The 17,085-nt window shown below is 39.5% G+C and overlaps 9 protein-coding genes across 9 annotated transcripts; 6 read left to right on the plus strand and 3 right to left on the minus strand.

The window, feature by feature from the left end:
• Positions 1–1,279: 1,279 nt before the first annotated feature.
• PAU2 (seripauperin PAU2) lies at positions 1,280–1,642 on the plus strand (the record flags this gene model as incomplete). The annotated part of the gene is made up of 1 exon (XM_056221778.1): positions 1,280–1,642. The coding sequence occupies one exon, from the start codon at positions 1,280–1,282 to the stop codon at positions 1,640–1,642; it is 363 nt and encodes a 120-aa protein (XP_056081535.1).
• A 737-nt stretch (positions 1,643–2,379) lies between these two features.
• On the minus strand, positions 2,380–2,838 carry TCA17 (Tca17p; the record flags this gene model as incomplete). Its single annotated transcript, XM_056221779.1, has 1 exon — positions 2,380–2,838. The coding sequence occupies one exon, from the start codon at positions 2,836–2,838 to the stop codon at positions 2,380–2,382; it is 459 nt and encodes a 152-aa protein (XP_056081536.1).
• A 207-nt stretch (positions 2,839–3,045) lies between these two features.
• Positions 3,046–4,458, minus strand: FRD1 (fumarate reductase; the record flags this gene model as incomplete). Its single annotated transcript, XM_056221780.1, has 1 exon — positions 3,046–4,458. One exon carries the CDS (start codon positions 4,456–4,458, stop codon positions 3,046–3,048), a length of 1,413 nt encoding a protein of 470 aa, XP_056081537.1.
• Positions 4,459–5,283: 825 nt separating this feature from the next.
• On the minus strand, positions 5,284–6,447 carry GLY1 (threonine aldolase GLY1; the record flags this gene model as incomplete). Its single annotated transcript, XM_056221781.1, has 1 exon — positions 5,284–6,447. One exon carries the CDS (start codon positions 6,445–6,447, stop codon positions 5,284–5,286), a length of 1,164 nt encoding a protein of 387 aa, XP_056081538.1.
• Positions 6,448–7,374: 927 nt separating this feature from the next.
• Positions 7,375–7,881, plus strand: IES6 (Ies6p; the record flags this gene model as incomplete). The annotated part of the gene is made up of 1 exon (XM_056221782.1): positions 7,375–7,881. The coding sequence occupies one exon, from the start codon at positions 7,375–7,377 to the stop codon at positions 7,879–7,881; it is 507 nt and encodes a 168-aa protein (XP_056081539.1).
• Positions 7,882–8,141: 260 nt separating this feature from the next.
• On the plus strand, positions 8,142–11,018 carry GTA1 (Gta1p; the record flags this gene model as incomplete). The annotated part of the gene is made up of 1 exon (XM_056221783.1): positions 8,142–11,018. The coding sequence occupies one exon, from the start codon at positions 8,142–8,144 to the stop codon at positions 11,016–11,018; it is 2,877 nt and encodes a 958-aa protein (XP_056081540.1).
• Positions 11,019–11,429: 411 nt separating this feature from the next.
• GDA1 (guanosine diphosphatase) lies at positions 11,430–12,989 on the plus strand (the record flags this gene model as incomplete). Its single annotated transcript, XM_056221784.1, has 1 exon — positions 11,430–12,989. The coding sequence occupies one exon, from the start codon at positions 11,430–11,432 to the stop codon at positions 12,987–12,989; it is 1,560 nt and encodes a 519-aa protein (XP_056081541.1).
• Positions 12,990–13,562: 573 nt separating this feature from the next.
• On the plus strand, positions 13,563–15,050 carry YEF1 (NADH/NAD(+) kinase; the record flags this gene model as incomplete). The annotated part of the gene is made up of 1 exon (XM_056221785.1): positions 13,563–15,050. One exon carries the CDS (start codon positions 13,563–13,565, stop codon positions 15,048–15,050), a length of 1,488 nt encoding a protein of 495 aa, XP_056081542.1.
• Positions 15,051–15,674: 624 nt separating this feature from the next.
• Positions 15,675–17,081, plus strand: UTR2 (chitin transglycosylase UTR2; the record flags this gene model as incomplete). The annotated part of the gene is made up of 1 exon (XM_056221787.1): positions 15,675–17,081. One exon carries the CDS (start codon positions 15,675–15,677, stop codon positions 17,079–17,081), a length of 1,407 nt encoding a protein of 468 aa, XP_056081543.1.
• Positions 17,082–17,085: the final 4 nt, after the last annotated feature.

Here is a 17,085-nt window from a genome sequence, read left to right on the forward strand (position 1 = left end):
ATCAATGTTCTGAATTATGTCTGAACCATTGTTGATAAAGGCAATATTATTTGGTATATAGAGTATACCAGAAGTTCTCCTCGAGGATATAGGAATCCAATAAATGAAACTCGTAATTCTACATAATTCTGAGATTGTATTGGAGTTTGATGTAATTGTTGGGATTCCATTTTTTATAAGGCAATAATATTAAGTATGTAGATATACTAGAAGTTCTCCTCGGGGATTTAGGAATCCATAAAAGGGAATCTGCAATTCTACACAATTCTATAAACATTATTATCATCGTTTTATATGTTCTTATTCATTGATCCTATTACATTATCAATCCTTGCGTTTCAGCTTCCACTTATTTCGATGACAGCTTCTCATAACTTACGTCATCTTCTAACACCGTATATGATAATATACTAGTAGTATGACTTCTAGTTGATAAACGATAGTTGATTTTCATTCCAACAAAAACCTATAGTCGATCACAACTATTTTATTGGTAACATTTGACATGTTCAGTCGGTTTATGTATTATATACTTGTCTTGTATACTTTGAAAACATCTTCCTTTATTCATGTTCAGAACTACAAGCTAATAACCGATGGTCAACAGAAACCTCTTGCTACCAACAATTTTTTGCAACAGCACTACTGGAGTATCTGCATATAACACTTTTATCTTAACTGGTACTATACGGCAACAAATATCAACATTCGGCTGTGAAACAGAGTTTCCACAGCGCGCCTTGTTCGATTAGTGTATATTTGCTTTCGTTTGGTTCTCTTGTTCTACAAAAAAAATCTACTTATTCAAATAGCACTAGATGACGTTGATTCCATATCAATCAACATCACCATTTTCTTAATTTGTTAGAAGAAGGACAAGATCCGGTTTCCCGTTTAATGATGAGGCTTGTAAATTGCCTTCTGAACGAACATTCTATTGTTTCGCTAAAAAAAGGGAACACCACAGGCACGAAAAAGATTATAAAGTCATTGCCCCTAAACGTTCCTTCTTATACGAGACTTTTAAATAGATTCTCCAAGTACAGAAATATCTCCATAGTAACAAAACTAACAGGTGTGGAAGGAAAGTAGAGACTTGAAAGATTCGAAAGATCTGAAATCAAATACAGGCGCCAGGCGATACCTCGTTTGGGCAGCACCAGCTGGTGAAGGAATTTGTATAAATAGAGCAGACTTGACTGCTTATCTTTGTCAATATGCACTCATTCTTTTCTTCCTAGTAGGGCTTATATCAGCACTAAAAAACAAAACAAACACAATGGTCAAATTAACTTCAATTGCCGCTGGTGTCGCTGCCATTGCTGCCGGTGCCTCCGCCACCACCACTCTAGCTCAATCCGACGAAAGAGTCAACTTGGTTGAGCTGGGTGTCTACGTCTCCGATATCAGAGCTCATTTGGCCCAATATTACCTGTTCCAAGCCGCCCACCCAACTGAAACATACCCAGTCGAAGTTGCTGAAGCTGTCTTCAACTACGGCGATTTCACCACCATGTTGACCGGTATTGCCCCAGACCAAGTGACCAGAATGATCACTGGTGTGCCATGGTACTCCACCAGATTAAAGCCAGCTATCTCTAAGGCTCTATCCAAAGATGGTATTTACACCATTGCTAACTAGAGATAGACGCATTTGTGAACGAAATTGTATAGACATTGAAAAGTAACGAAAAATAAAACATCAATTTTTTTTGGTGGCATAAGTATCTTTATACATATGTACGTGAAGAATTACATCAATTCTACCGTCTTCTGTTATTATGGATTCCACGACTAATTTTAAACTTAGTCTACACTCTTAAAAGGTCCAGGTCTTCTTACTCACATTCCTCCATACAAAATTATGCTGATAACACAGATGCAAAAAGAAAGCTCAGCTATATGTTGGAACAATCAGTAAAGTGTAATGTTTTATAATATCTAATGCATCAGTCCCGTATCTCTTTGATAATAATTATTCTCGTACGCACTACAGTTAAAAGTGCTAGTTTCAGTTGTATTTACATCTTGTTATCATATATAATATAACAATTGGTCGTCCCTCGGGTGAGGTGAGACGGCTTTTTGAATTGGTAATGTTAGGTATGAGCTTGCAACTTATACATCAACTGGAAAAAGTAAGTTTATCACCATGATAGACATATTAGCTAAACGCTAAAACATAAGAAAAATCATTTTAATTGCGTGAGCCAACCAGCAAATATTTTTTTAATTTGATACTTTTTCGTTGGTCTAAATAGTATCCACGAAAATCGATGGCCCTGTTATTGTCTCTCTGCTTATTCTAGATGTCTTATCTCAAAAAATGAACAACTGCTCCTAATTTCAGGATTCACGGAGTCAACTTATAAATATCATTCACAACTCAACCTCAGTGGAAGCAAATAGCTCATCAAATTTTCTTTCCAAACTTTTTACAGTGGAAATATCGTCACCTTTGACTAGTAAAGGATTACACTTGACCCGTATAAAGATTCTTCTTACTGTTTCGAATATTTTATAAATAGCCTCTGTTTCATCATCACCTCCATTCATGCTTTTTTGTTCGAATCCGATAACCATCTTCAGCCCCGTCTGTTTAATCAACATAGCAAATACAGAGACCCCTTCTAATTGAAAAATCGATTTCAATAAAGGTTTAGAATCTGAAGAAGTCCATTCAACTAAAGCACTTTCAAAATAATCCAGGGATATATTAGATAGTACGTTATATTTAAGCACATTATTCATCTCATTTTCATTCTCATTAGGGACATAGACCAATATAGGTTTATCGGATGCATCTATTAAAGATATGAAACAAGGCATTAAACTCATGTTTGATTGTGCACACGTAGAATCCCGTTTGGGAGAACTTATATTAAAGTAGTTTTCTACTAAACAACTTCTATGTTATGTTTATTATGCGTCGATGAGCTCTTTTCGGAACAATCTTGAAAGTGAAAAATTATGAAAATAAAAATCAATAATATTAATGAATCGCTAAATAATAATTAGAAAATAGTCCCTTTATAGAAAGTTCAATTATTTATGGTTATTGGCAATCGATTCAGCGGCCGTTCTACCAAAGACAACACATTCCAATAAACTTGAACCACCCAATCTATTGGCACCATGAACGCCACCAGAAACCTCACCAGCCGCATACAGACCATTTAAAAGAGGTTCGTCATTCTTTCCAATGACTTGAGCCTTGACGTTGATTCTAGCGCCACCCATGGTAAAGTGGACCACTGGTGTTACCTCACCGATAAAAACCATGGTTTCTGGGGTAATATCGGCGCCAAATTCGTTAAGAACAACAGTACGTCCTAATGGATCAGCTTTGCTGGTAAAAGAAGAGTATGTCTGTAACTCCTGACATAATTGCGAAACAGTAATTGGTAACTTATATTCAGAGACGACCTGAGATAACGACAATTTCTGTACAAGTTTCTTGAACATGTAAAAGTCCAGATTATTCTTCAAATCTGTGTACATCTTCTCGCTCATGACCAAGAGTGCTCTGTTATCATCCTGAGGACAATGCTTCTGGATGGCTTCAGTGACGACATCCCTTGTGGTTAGTTCATTGACAAATCTTCTACCGGTGATGGGATTCAGTAGGATACCGCCAAGACCTCTTAGAGATTCGGCAGCCAAGAATTTCCAGCTCGAGTTACGATCATTAGGATCAATAAACCCAGTTGGATGAACTTGAATTTGGTCCATGTCGATTAGGTCAGCACCCAACTTTTGAAGAAGTCTTTGACCATCCCCGGTGGTTTGTTGCCCGTTTGTTGTTGGCAAGTTTACCAGTTGAGGCGCATATTCATTAAGCATTTCCTTAGAGAAACCGAACCCTCCAGAACAGAATACGACATTGGAGGTACTCAGTGTATGTCTTTCACCATTCTTGTCATCATACACTATAGCGGAAATGGAGCCATCCTTTTTATGGATGTCTACGACCTTGCTGTCTAAGTTGATCTTGACCAATTCTGGTTTAGTCTCGGCCAATTTTTTCAAATTGTTAGATAAGGCAGAAACAATCTCGAAACCTGGAGGCAGCTTTCCTGATGATCTGTGAGTTCTTGCCACAGAATGACCCCCCAGTTGAGCCAATAGATCCAATTTTAGATCAAATTCGGTCTTCAACCATTCAATAGCCAAGGGAGAATCGTTAGCCAATTTCCCCATTAATTCTTGAACACCTTTACCTTTGGCGGATTTGACGGTATCATCTTCAAATAAACGTGGGGTATCTTCGATGTGAAAATGACGTTGAGTCTCGGTACAAGCACCGTTGATACCACTCGAGGCCTTGATGGAGTTCCCACCAATGGAGGAAGCCTTTTCGAGGATAGTTACAGGAATGTTATACTTATTAACCAATTCATTAGCTGTGGCCAAGCCGGCCAAACCAGTTCCAATGACTACAACAGGAGAAGAAGACATTTTCAATTGTGGATGGGTGATTTTTGGAAGGAAACATAAGAAAGAAGTAGGGTGCTTTTAATGCGCATTGTTCTCAGCTTTTATATGTGTAATAATTTCAACTGTTCAGGAACGCGACGCGTTGCCCCCGTTACCGTTTAAAAAAGAGAAAATTTTTTTTCTTCTATTGTTTCGGTCATTTATTGCATGATGTCCATATAAAAGAGAAAATATACAATAGCAGGCAAGAGAAAATTGAACTAAAGTAAACGCTTTTTAGACTTTTACGTATACAAAGAAATATTTATATATAAATATATACATATCTTGTATAAACGGTGTACGTGAAATCTTATGAAGAAACCCTGGAATATACGGGTACATTCAATCTTAATACGTAGTAACGTAGAATTTGAAAAGGTGTGCTTCTCCATATGGATACGTACGATTGTAAACTTTAATCAAGTACCAAAAAAACCAAACATATTCAGTCGATCTTTCAATAAGGAAATAAAGGGAAATTGTTGTGTCGTTCCCTCTCTTTCCCTTGAAAAGACCACCTTCGTCCCTCCATAATAGGGTAGTTAGTCGCTAGGTGCGCTGGAAGCTAACCATTGGTTCTCAAATGTGCCGACATAATTAGTTTTAATTATGGTTGTGAGTGTTAAAATATCCTTGAATAACAGAAACAGAAAAGAAAAACCCATTTGAATATAAAAATCATTGATGCAAAAGAAAGCCGTTAAATCTACAATGCCACGAAATTATTGTAATGTATGAAAAAAAGGGAAAATAGCAATCCTAAAACAAAAGTCCTAACAAAATACACGATGCAAGCAAAGCGCATCAGTACTTGTAAGTTTTTATTTCGTGGATGGCATTGCCATCCACATCGACTTCAGTGGACTCACTACGGTAAATCTGGGTAGGTCCGTTGCAGTCGAAAGGATGCTCCTTCGCGTAGTCAAAGGCCTCGGAGATGGCCAGCTTAACTTTTTCCAAAGTGTCTTTGGTGATTTGGTAGTGGAAGGAAACTCTACCACCCATCAGCTTAACATTGTACTTTAAACCTTTCTTGACAAGGACATCTGGGTCCATTCTGGCGGCCTTTAGGTTGATAAAGACAAAGTTGGTGTCTGCTGGGGACTCTAGGGGAATGCCCTTTTCCTCACAGAACTGAGCCAAGTCATGAGCCAAAGAGTGCGAGTATAGCAGTTGAGACTTCCAGTCGTTGTTGATGTTCACAAGAGCCATTCTAGCCATCATACCAGATTGTCTGATACCACCACCCTGTTGTTTCCTGAAATGAGTGGCCTTCTTAATGAACTTAAGGTTCCCGACCAAGACGGACCCGATTGGAGCACCCATAGACTTGGATAGACAGATGGAGATGGAGTCGAAGATCTCTCCGTATTGCTTCAGTGGAACACCAGATTGCGCAGCGGCATTCCAGATTCTGGCACCATCACAATGCAACTTGAGACCGTTCTCCATACACCAGGCCTTAATACGGACCAGTTCTTCCAATGGGTACACAATACCATGTAAAGTGTTTTCCAAAGAGATCAATCTGGTGGGAGCACCGTGAATATCACCATCGTCTGGAACGTAATGTGACTTGATGTCTTCCAAAGTCAAGTAGTCACCGTTGGAGGGAACCACAGGAACCACCATCGCTTGAGACAAGATGGCGAGACCTGCTGCTTCGTGCGTGTAAACGTGCGCCCTGTAGTCACATAGAATAGAGTATGGAGGTTGCGTCAAGTGTGTTCTGATGGCAATCTGGTTGGACAAAGTACCAGAGACGCAAAATAGACCTGCTTCTTTAGCTGCCATGCGGGCAACCGTCTGTTCGAGCCTAACTGTGTCAACATCTTCACCGTAGACAGCGTCACCGATAGAGGCCTCTAAAGCGGCCTGAACCATCTCTGCAGTTGGTGTCGTAAACGTGTCTGACCGCAAGTCGTTGGCGGCGGTGGTGTATTCTGGAGGCAGTTCGAATTCAGTCATTGTGTGTGCTTGCAGGAATAATAGTGAGTCTTAACCTAGTGGACGAAGTGATTACGAACTAGCCAGGAAGGTCGATGTATTTGTATGTCTGTAACTATTAAACTATACTATTCAAGACAAGATAGAAGAGAAGGCCACACTGACTCTTTGACAGGCAACCTCAACACTTGCTCATATATATATACATACATCAATACTATAGCAAATGCAGAAAAGGCCTATATCCAGTAAAGAGAAGGACGAAAAAAGGCGAAAAAATGAAAAGAAAACCGGTGAACGAATACGGCAACTGAAAAACTGCGCAATGAGTAATACAAAGGGCGAAGTTAAGCAAAAAAGAAACGGCGCTGCCGCCCGGAAACCGGAAGCGAGGGGTGTAGGGTATGGGTGTGCTCTCGGCTATTACCTGATAAGGAAAGCGCCGTCTGCAAAGGGTAAGAAAGGTTCGTTCCATGTGACACATTGCTGATCACGTGTTCGACAAGCCCACTTCTGGTTTGATTTGTCAGCGTGTATACTGGTTGCGTTAAAAAAAACAAGAACAATTTGGGGCCGTGTGTATACGAATAAATAGGAAGAACATTCCCCCGCGTGCCGTGTGGCTTCTGTGCGAGGGAAGGCCCTGTTGTTGCAGGTTTGTCAATGACGATAGATGATGAATGCCTACTGGTAGTGTAATTTTGTTGGTTTTTGTCGGTAAATGAATACGTGAGGAGGCGAAAGAATGAATAAGAGGGAAAGTGTAGTTTAGCTAGGTTAACTCATCTGTATTTTGACTAAGCGTGTTTTTCATTTTTTCCGCGCGGTGTTGGTGCAGAAAAGAACTGTTACGGTAAGAAAGCGAAGGAGAAGGAAGAGAAAGGTATGGGTAAGGTAAGGGAGGATTGTAGTTATCATCATTATCGCTAACGTGTTAGAGTTCAAACTATGAGCGGGGGCAGGGGTAGTAATGGTAATAGCAACATGTATAACGGTAATAGTAATAGTAATAGTAATAGCAACGACGGAAGCGACGAACGATTGCTTTTTTTGAGAAGTGTGGGTGAACGCAACGAGATTGGTTTTCCCTCCAGGTTTAAGTCGGCCCATTATAAGAAGCCAAGTAGAAGACATAAATCGGCCAGGCAGTTGATTTCGGACGAGAACAAGCGGCTCAATGGGTTATTGACCAAGGCCAACAAAGCAGCAGAGGGGTCCACGACTGTCAAGCGACTCGTGCCCAAAGCGACGTATTTCAGCGTGGAGGCGCCACCTTCTATCAGGCCTGCCAAAAAATACTGCGACGTGACCGGGCTGAAGGGTCTGTATAAGTCCCCCACGAACAACATTAGGTACTACAACGCGGAGATCTACCAGTTGATCGTGAAACCGATGGCTCCCGGCGTGGATCAGGAGTACTTGAAGTTGAGAGGTGCGAACTTTGTTTTAAAATAGATACTGAGCGAGCATCATACATGTACGAAGGCGGGTACATGTATATTTATATGTATGTATATGTATATATATACTTCCCCGTGTACTAGTCTTATATATATCATCGTGGTCACGTGCATATATGCGAAGTATAGAATAAATACCGAATCGAAAGGAAAATTGAAAAAAAGAGAGAAGAAGTAGAGAAAAGAGTTTAACAAGCGAAAGACTGCAAAGACGACATACCCCGCTCCTACCGACCACTACCAGCGCATGCATGGATGTCAGCCTCTGTAATAACCACGGTTTTAGCATGTCTGTGGCTTTCCTATAGACTGTATAAGTTTCTCACTATTCCAGTGTCCAGCATTGTCTCCACTTTGAAAATCAAAACTCCTCCGGCAACAAAGGTCTCCATTGACAAGATCGCCACCGATTCACTGACCATTCATTGGGAGAACGAACCTGTAAAAGTAGAGGGAAATGGAGATGCGGACAGAAACTTCATCTCCCACTATTTATTGTATTTGAACAACACACAGTTGGCCATCTTCCCGAACAACCCGAACTCTCTTTACACGTGCTGCTCCATCACGGGTCTTGAGGCAGAGACCCAGTACCAGGTGGATTTCATAACAATCAATAACAAAGGCTTCATCAACAAGCTTCCCTCCATTTATTGCATGACAAAGGCGAGAGAGGCTAATGAGGCGCTAAAGACTAGAAAGTGGAGAAGAAACACGATCACTTCGTCGTCAGCTATCCAACCCAGCCATTTAAAGGCTGATCTTGCCTCGTTGACTTCGCACTACTCGTCTGTTTCCCTCTCTACTTTTGCCTCCAATATAACCAGTAGCAACACTAATAATAATGGCTCGAATATACCCGCTTATACATCTCTAACTACTTTGAAGGATCTGGATTCGTTTTCTATCGATGACCTAAAAAAAATTCTGATTTGTGCCCAGGAAGATCTACATGATGTTTTGTCCCAACAAACCTTACTTTTGCAAGATTTCCAGGAATCGAAGCTAGAATTAGAGCTTGAACTAGATAACTTGAAAACTCATTGGTCGCATGAGATTGATTTGCGGAAATCCTTGAAATCCAACATCAAGTCTTTGGAGAATTCTAAACTGTTGACTGACCTGAAAATTGAAAAACTGAACAAGAAAATTGACAAATCCAAGGAAAAGATATCGAAAATGCGCAATGATATGCAAAATTGGACTCGAGAGGATACAGAACTCCTTTCTAAGGATACAATGAAGGAGAAGTATTTCAAACTGTTAAAAGAATCCAACGCTTCTGTGGCCAATATCAACAAGAAAATTGAATCTTCACAAAATGAGATTTCCAAAATAGAAGAAAATAATAAGAAATTGAACGCCGCTAGAAAATCATTGATTACTTCCATAGTAGTGAATGCTAATGTTGATAATGAGAAACCTGTTGTTAGTGGAGAATTATCAGCCGTTTTGAGAAAGCTCAACGATTTTACCCTTGAGAAGAATGGGTTCTTGAGTAATTCCGGTGAAGAGTTCTTATCCAAGTTGAATGCGGACTCGTCATTGATTAAACTGATTAAGCAGGAATTAAACATCGATCAAGATTTAGAGGCTAGCTGGAAATTGCAGAGATCAAAATTGTTGAAAAGGATCAGCACTTTAGAGAACCAATTTAATGAAATGAGTCTTGATAATAGGACGTTGAAAACGAAATTAATGGTCCAGCCATACAAGAACAACGGTGATTCGCTTGCCGCCACCAATTCAAATAACTCTGCAGAAAACAACAGAAGTTCTGGGTCGATTCAATTACCACTATCGAACAATATGTCAAGAGCCGGCTCCATAGATATGGTATCCAACAATAACAAAAGTGTCAGCAACAGTACCGGAGAGACTGCCTCTTCATTAAGGCTACACAATCCGGTATCCTATTCACCCTCAAATAAACCTATACAACCTTCAGGCAGCCTATTGAGTCAGTTGACCCAAGACACTGATAATAGATCTATGCTTTCGAATCACATATCATCGAACAACGAGAGTAAACAACAGCCTTCTTCATATTCGCATGCTCTACCCACAACGGCTATTGCTAATGCAACAGCAACAGCAACGGCTCCGGCAACTAACGGACACTCAAACTCAAACTTCTGGAATAGTACACAATACGCTCAACCTTCCCATCAACAAGAATCCACAGAACTAGATCAAGCTTTTGAATACGATAATGCAAATCATTTAATTAGTGGCTTGCAGAATATGATTTACGACGAAACAGACTATCCTGATAACATAAGCAATTATTCTAAAGGGTTCACCACCGATGAACTAGACAATTACTGGACTAAGCAGCAACCACAAGCTCGGAACACTAATGAGAATCGCTTTTCTACAACGGGGACACCCATGTCGTCGTATAAGGCTAATCCTGTATTATCACCGTATTCTAGTTCTCATCTTAGACAATCCTCCAATGCCACCAACACGAACACTATGCACCCTCAGAGTCTTCTGGCCGCTACGTTAAATGATCCTTCGTTACAGGGTTTCGTACGCAGTGGTTCATTATACAGTGTTCCTCAACCAGCGAACCCCTTGCAGAACAATATTACTGGAAATGAAACAGAGAATCCTAGTCCTAGAATAGCAAGTGACTTCAATATGATGGTGCCAAACTTGAGTCCGCCACTCTCACACGATGTACCCATCGTTCCAGGAAATAACACTGCTTTAACGCCTTCTCATCCCAATATACTTTCAATGAGTCATCAACCAACAGCAGAAAACAATACGAGGACATCATTCCATGCCTCTTCACCACCTTTCAATTCCATATGGAATTCAACTACGAGTCAATTGCCACCCCCATTAGAGGAACCATACCATTTGGATGTGCCTGTAACTCCAAAAGTTTCTGGCAAGGAATCAAATTCTAAGCCCTCTCATAAAAGAAACCAGAGTAATAGTAGTATATCTTCTGCTTGGACTAAGTTCAAGCATAAGTCTACATCATCGTCAGGTAATGCTGACGTTGATAATCAAGATTCATCAACCCCATCAACAAGTCCAAGTAGTAGAAGAATGTCTAAACTGCTATCCAAGAGTGGCATGAACAACCTGTTCAATCCACACACTCACGACTCATAAACGATATTATGATACTTTGATGATTTGTATGTATATAGAATATGAAATATAGTATAATGTATGAAAAAAGTTTGGGCTTATTCTTCTCACACAGCAGGGTAACAATAATGTTTTCTTTTTTTCGCTTTTTTAATTTTGCACGTCCTTTCCTCAACTTCATTATTTTCTCTTTTTTGCAACTTTCACGTGAAGAATCAAAAACAAACTGAAGATAACTGACAACGTTGATATTATTCTTTGCATATTGGCTTGATTTTCGGAATACGAATACAGCTTTCTTACAATTTGCCTTATTTAATCTGCAAAGGAAAACAGAAAAGAAATAACGGGGCAATAATAAACTACATTTATCAGCTACCAAGTGAAGGGACCTCTCGAGAAGAAACATAAAAACATCCTCGCACGAGAACTATGGCGCCCATCTTTAGAAACTATCGGTTTGCTATCGGTGCGTTTGCCGTCATCATGCTTATTTTATTGATTAAAACATCTTCCGTAGGTCCAAACTCTATTGCGCGTACGGTTTCACCCACTGCTGAAATTCCAAAGACGCCGGATGATGCCTCTATTTCGCCCATCGATGGAACACCAGATTACATTCAAAATCCAAAAACAGAAGAAAATTTCCCCGGGCTGGCTGACGTCGTCGAGTCACAAACTGGTCAAACATGTACCAAAGAACACAGGTATGTTATCATGATTGATGCCGGTTCTACTGGTTCCAGAATACATGTATACGAGTTCGACGTTTGTACCTCCCCACCTACATTGATTAAGGAAAAATTCGAGATGTTAGAACCTGGTTTATCTTCATTTGATACTGATTCCGTTAGCGCTGCTAAATCTCTAAACCCACTATTGGAGGTAGCAATGGAGTTTGTTCCTTCTAAGGCAAAAAAATGTACTCCGATTGCTGTGAAGGCTACCGCAGGCCTAAGGCTTTTAGGCACAGCTAAATCTTCGAAAATTTTAAGTGCTGTAAGAGATCATTTGGAGAAGAAGTATCCTTTCCCAGTGGTTGAAGATGACGGTATTTCCATCATGAGCGGTGAAGAAGAAGGTGTTTTTGCCTGGATTACTACGAACTATCTATTGGGCAACATTGGTACAGATGGTCCTAAATTACCTACTGCTGCCATTTTTGACCTAGGCGGTGGCTCTACACAGATTGTTTTCGAGCCTACCTACTCACCAAATGAAAAAATGATCGATGGTGAGCATAAATATGATTTAAAATTCGGTGGTAAAAACTACACCTTGTATCAATTTTCTCACCTCGCTTATGGTTTGAAGGAAGGTAGAAATAAGATCAACTCTGTTCTTGTAGAGAAAGCATTGAAGAATGGTGAAATCAAAGAAGGTGATAACGAGAGGACTCATACATTACTATCTCCATGCTTGCCGCCTAAAACTAACGCCACAAATGAAGTAGTTAAACTATCTTCTAAGAAAACTTACACTATTGATTTCATAGGGCCCGATGAACCAACTGGTACACTATGTAGATCTTTGACTGATCAAATTTTGAACAAGGATGCTGCATGCCAAACTCCTCCATGCTCTTTCAACGGTATTCATCAACCTTCATTGGTTCGTACTTTCAAAGAATCGAACGACATGTACATTTTTTCTTACTTTTACGACAGAACCCGTCCACTAGGCATGCCGTTGTCTTTCACTTTAAAGGAATTATGGGATCTGACAAGTGCGGTTTGTAAAGGCAAAGAAACTTGGAAAAGTGTCTTTGGCAGCATTGAGGGATCCTTGGATGCATTGGAAAGTGACCCACACTTTTGTCTGGATTTGTCCTTCCAATTATCTCTATTACATACAGGGTATGATATTCCATTAGAAAGAGAACTAAAGACTGCAAAGAAAATTGCCGGTAAAGAAATTGGTTGGTGCCTAGGTGCGTCATTACCGTTATTGGAATCCGATAACTGGAAATGTAAAGTCAGTCTAGTTGAATGAGGCCACAGACGCTTCTTTGCCTATGTATAATAAGTAAGAGGACATGACGGCGATATTAATTCTGCCTCCATGTCCTATTCTATAATCATTGAACATTATGTAAACAATTTTTACGCTATGAAAATCACTATTATCCCATAATAATTTATCATAACACCGCCAGGACAGGGGCTTTCCAACGTTTGACAACATATGGCAAATGCCCGCCACGCACTTGACTGTTTAAGGGCGTCTGAAAGAGGTAAACTTTATGAACCAGAAGTTTTGCGTATGTGAGATAATTTCGTCCATTTCTTTCACCTATCATTGTTTTGTTGTAAGGTGATATAGCTTTGTTTTTGTTTTAGGGTGCTTGTGGATATTGCACCGGCCCTCGAGAAAGCGAGAACGAAAGGATAATCGGACTTATCTGTCGATAGAAGAGAACCTTATCCAAAGTCGATTGAATCTGTTACTATATATACACAATAAGGTTAGTGTATTCTTTTTACCTCTATATTTAGTGAAAAAGAAAATGAAAATAGTAGAGTTTTAGTAAATCTGCTTACGTGATAATTTTATAGAAGAAACAAGATGAAAACGGATAAACCATTGATAAATGCTTCCACAGATACGTGCAACACAATAGATAATGAGGTGGAAACTGGGGACAAATCGTCACCAATCAAAGTTTTGAGTGACGGCAAATTACTAGGCAACCTTGATGAATCAGGCTCAATGAAATGTGATTACCATAATGTTAAGACCTGGGTCAGAAGACTATCGAGCGAAACAATTGTTGGTGACGATGCAAATAATCTCTACCCATTTTATGTCGATACTGCGTACAGTGTTCGACGTTTGAGAAAAGATATTATAAACGCTAAAGTTAGACTGCACGTTGAAAATTTAATCATTATCTGTAACATTAATGACGTTTCCACTGTATTTCTCATGAGAGAAGCAGTAGAGTGGATCCTACGCAACTTTCCATCAATAACTGTATATGTACAAGATATTTTCGAAAAGTCGACCCAGTTTGCTGCCAACGATCTCTGTAAAGATAGCCATTGCAATCAAAATAGAATAAGATTTTGGTCAAGGGATTTTGTTCAAAATCATGATTCGTTCTTTGATTTGATGATCACATTAGGAGGCGATGGAACTGTACTTTTTGCTTCATCTATGTTCTCTAAAGATGTTCCGCCGATTGTTCCATTTTCTCTTGGATCATTAGGATTCTTAACAAATTTTGAATTCCAAAAGTTCCAGATTACATTGAGAAACATCTTAACAGATAAAGTCCGTATTAATTTACGAATGAGGCTGCAATGTAAACTTTATCGTAGAAATAAACCAGAAATTGATACCATAACTGGGAGAAAAGTGTGTTTCATTGATTTTGTTTCTGAGCATCACGTGTTAAATGAAGTAACCATAGATAGAGGTCCAGCTCCTTGTTTATCTTTACTAGAACTTTATGGACACGGCTCATTGATGACCAAGGTTCAAGGAGATGGATTGATCGTTGCAACACCCACAGGATCTACAGCGTATTCATTGAGTGCGGGCGGATCTTTAATATCGCCGAGTGTGAACGCCATAGCGGTGACGCCTATATGTCCCCATACTTTAAGTTTTAGACCTATAATTTTACCAGACAGTATGGAATTAAAAGTTAGAGTAGATATGAACTCAAGAGGGACGTCGTGGGTCAACTTTGACGGTAAGGATAGAGTTGAATTGAAGCAGGGTGATTATGTAGTAATAACTGCAAGTCCATATGCAGTACCGACTGTCGAATCATCTCCTAGTGAATTTTTCGAAAGTATCAGTAAAAATCTTAATTGGAATGACCGCGAGGAACAGATGCCATTTGCACATATTCTTTCTCCAAAAAATCAAAAAAAGTACAACATAGATTCATCAAAATATGAAAACGACAATATAAGTCCCTTCTCTGAAAGCCCGTTCTCTGAAAGCCCATTCACAAGTTCGGATGCTGAAGATGAAGAGAAAAATTCCGTGGCAGGAACAGAGATGGTTGTTGAACGGACTCGTCAAGCTTATTTCGCAGTTTGACCTTTAGTACTATTCTTAGCATTCACATAATCAAGAGTTCATGATAGAAGATGTGTTAATAAACAAATTTTGATTGGCTTTTTTACTTTCAAAACGTTCTTTACGTCATTTGCAGGACTAAGAAGGAGTCACTAGCAGTTGTACAAAACAAAACACAAGTTAATAACCAGCTTACTATGTTTTGCAAGAATCCTTTCCCAATTTTCTCATGTCAGTCTGTGAGTGCCTACTTTATTTTGCGATATGGTTGCCTATATTCAATTGTCGGAAGATTATTTCCAGAATAGTACAAAAAAATTCTCAAAATAGTATCAAGTACTCTTACAGATTTCCCAAATAGGAATTTTTAATTATTATAGAGAATGCCCGATTAGGATGAGGCGCGAAAAATTCTGAAAAAAACTTTCTTTTCAATCTCGATGAAAAGTAGCCTCTTAGAACTTCTAGTGGAAATTTTTAAATTAGATAGTTCCATATTAAGAGTGCATATAGGAGGCGTTTGAAAAAAGTTTGAGATATAAAAAGAACGACATTCCTGTTGATTATGTTTTCTGTAAGACCCTACTCTCTCTTTGCAAAGTTTCTATTTTTATCTAAAGGGTACGGATAATTATATACATAATAATGACAGTCGCTAATACCTGGCTAATTTGTTTAGTCAGTGTTTTTTCATTCATACTACGTGTAGAGGCTTCTACTTTCTGTAATGCTACTCAGGCATGTCCTGAAGATAAACCATGTTGTTCACAATACGGTCAATGTGGTACTGGTCAATATTGTTTGAATAACTGTGATGTAAGATATTCGTTTAGCCATGATTCATGTATGCCAATACCTGTCTGTAAAAGCTCATCCACTAAATTCAAAGATTACTCTTCTAAGTTAGGAAATGCCGATATTTTCTTAGGTAATGTTAGTGAGGCTGATTGGTTGTATACTGGTGCCGTTTTAGATTACGATGATGAAGAGAGTTTAATTTTGGCGATGCCCAAAAACAGCGGTGGTACCGTCCTTTCCTCCACAAGAGCTGTTTGGTATGGTAAAGTTAGTGCTAAAATAAAGACTTCACATCTCGGTGGTGTTGTCACTGGGTTCATTTTGTATTCCGGTGCTGGTGATGAAATCGATTACGAATTTGTTGGTGCCGATCTTGAAACCGCTCAAACTAATTTCTATTGGGAAAGTGTTTTGAACTACACGAATTCTGTCAATATTTCTACCACTGATACATTTGAGAACTACCATACTTACGAATTAGATTGGCATGAAGATTATGTGACATGGTCCATTGATGGCGTCGTCGGTAGAACATTATACAAGAACCAAACTTATAATGCTACCACTAAGAGTTATCAATATCCACAAACTCCATCTAAAGTGGATATTTCTATTTGGCCAGGTGGTAATTCTACCAACGCACCAGGTACTATCGCATGGTCTGGTGGTGAGATCGATTGGAATGCAGCAGACATCAATGATCCGGGCTATTATTATGCCATTATCAATGAAATCAATATTACCTGTTATGATCCCCCAAGTACTGCGAAAAAGAACGGTACTTCTGCCTACGTCTATACTTCGTCCAATGAGTTTTTGGCAAAAGATATTGCTATCACCGATGACGAGGTTATGATGGACACCGATGAGGGATCTGGTTTGGACCCACATAAGGGAGCCACCACATCCTCTACCCAAAAAACGTCATCTTCAACATCAACCTCTTCCTCCAAAACCTCTTCTGATCACAGTACTTCAACAAAGAAGAACAGCAAAAGTAGTTCTACCGCGTCGTCCTCATCCTCATCCTCATCATCTTCTGGTACTACAAAGAACGGAGATAAAGCTGTTTCCACTACATCCACCTCTGCAACTTCTCACATTAAAACCGCATCTTCCGAAAGCGGAAGTGTCTCCAGCAGTGCAAGCGCCTCCAGCAGTTCAAGCTCGATGAGCGGGAATAACATGGGTGCTAACGCTATTGCAAACTGGCGTTTGACCGCTTTATGTTTTATTCTAGGTTACATCTTATAGGATG

The sequence above is a fragment of the Saccharomyces mikatae genome, assembly GCF_947241705.1.
Source record: "Saccharomyces mikatae IFO 1815 strain IFO1815 genome assembly, chromosome: 5".
Classification (NCBI taxonomy): domain Eukaryota; kingdom Fungi; phylum Ascomycota; class Saccharomycetes; order Saccharomycetales; family Saccharomycetaceae; genus Saccharomyces; species Saccharomyces mikatae.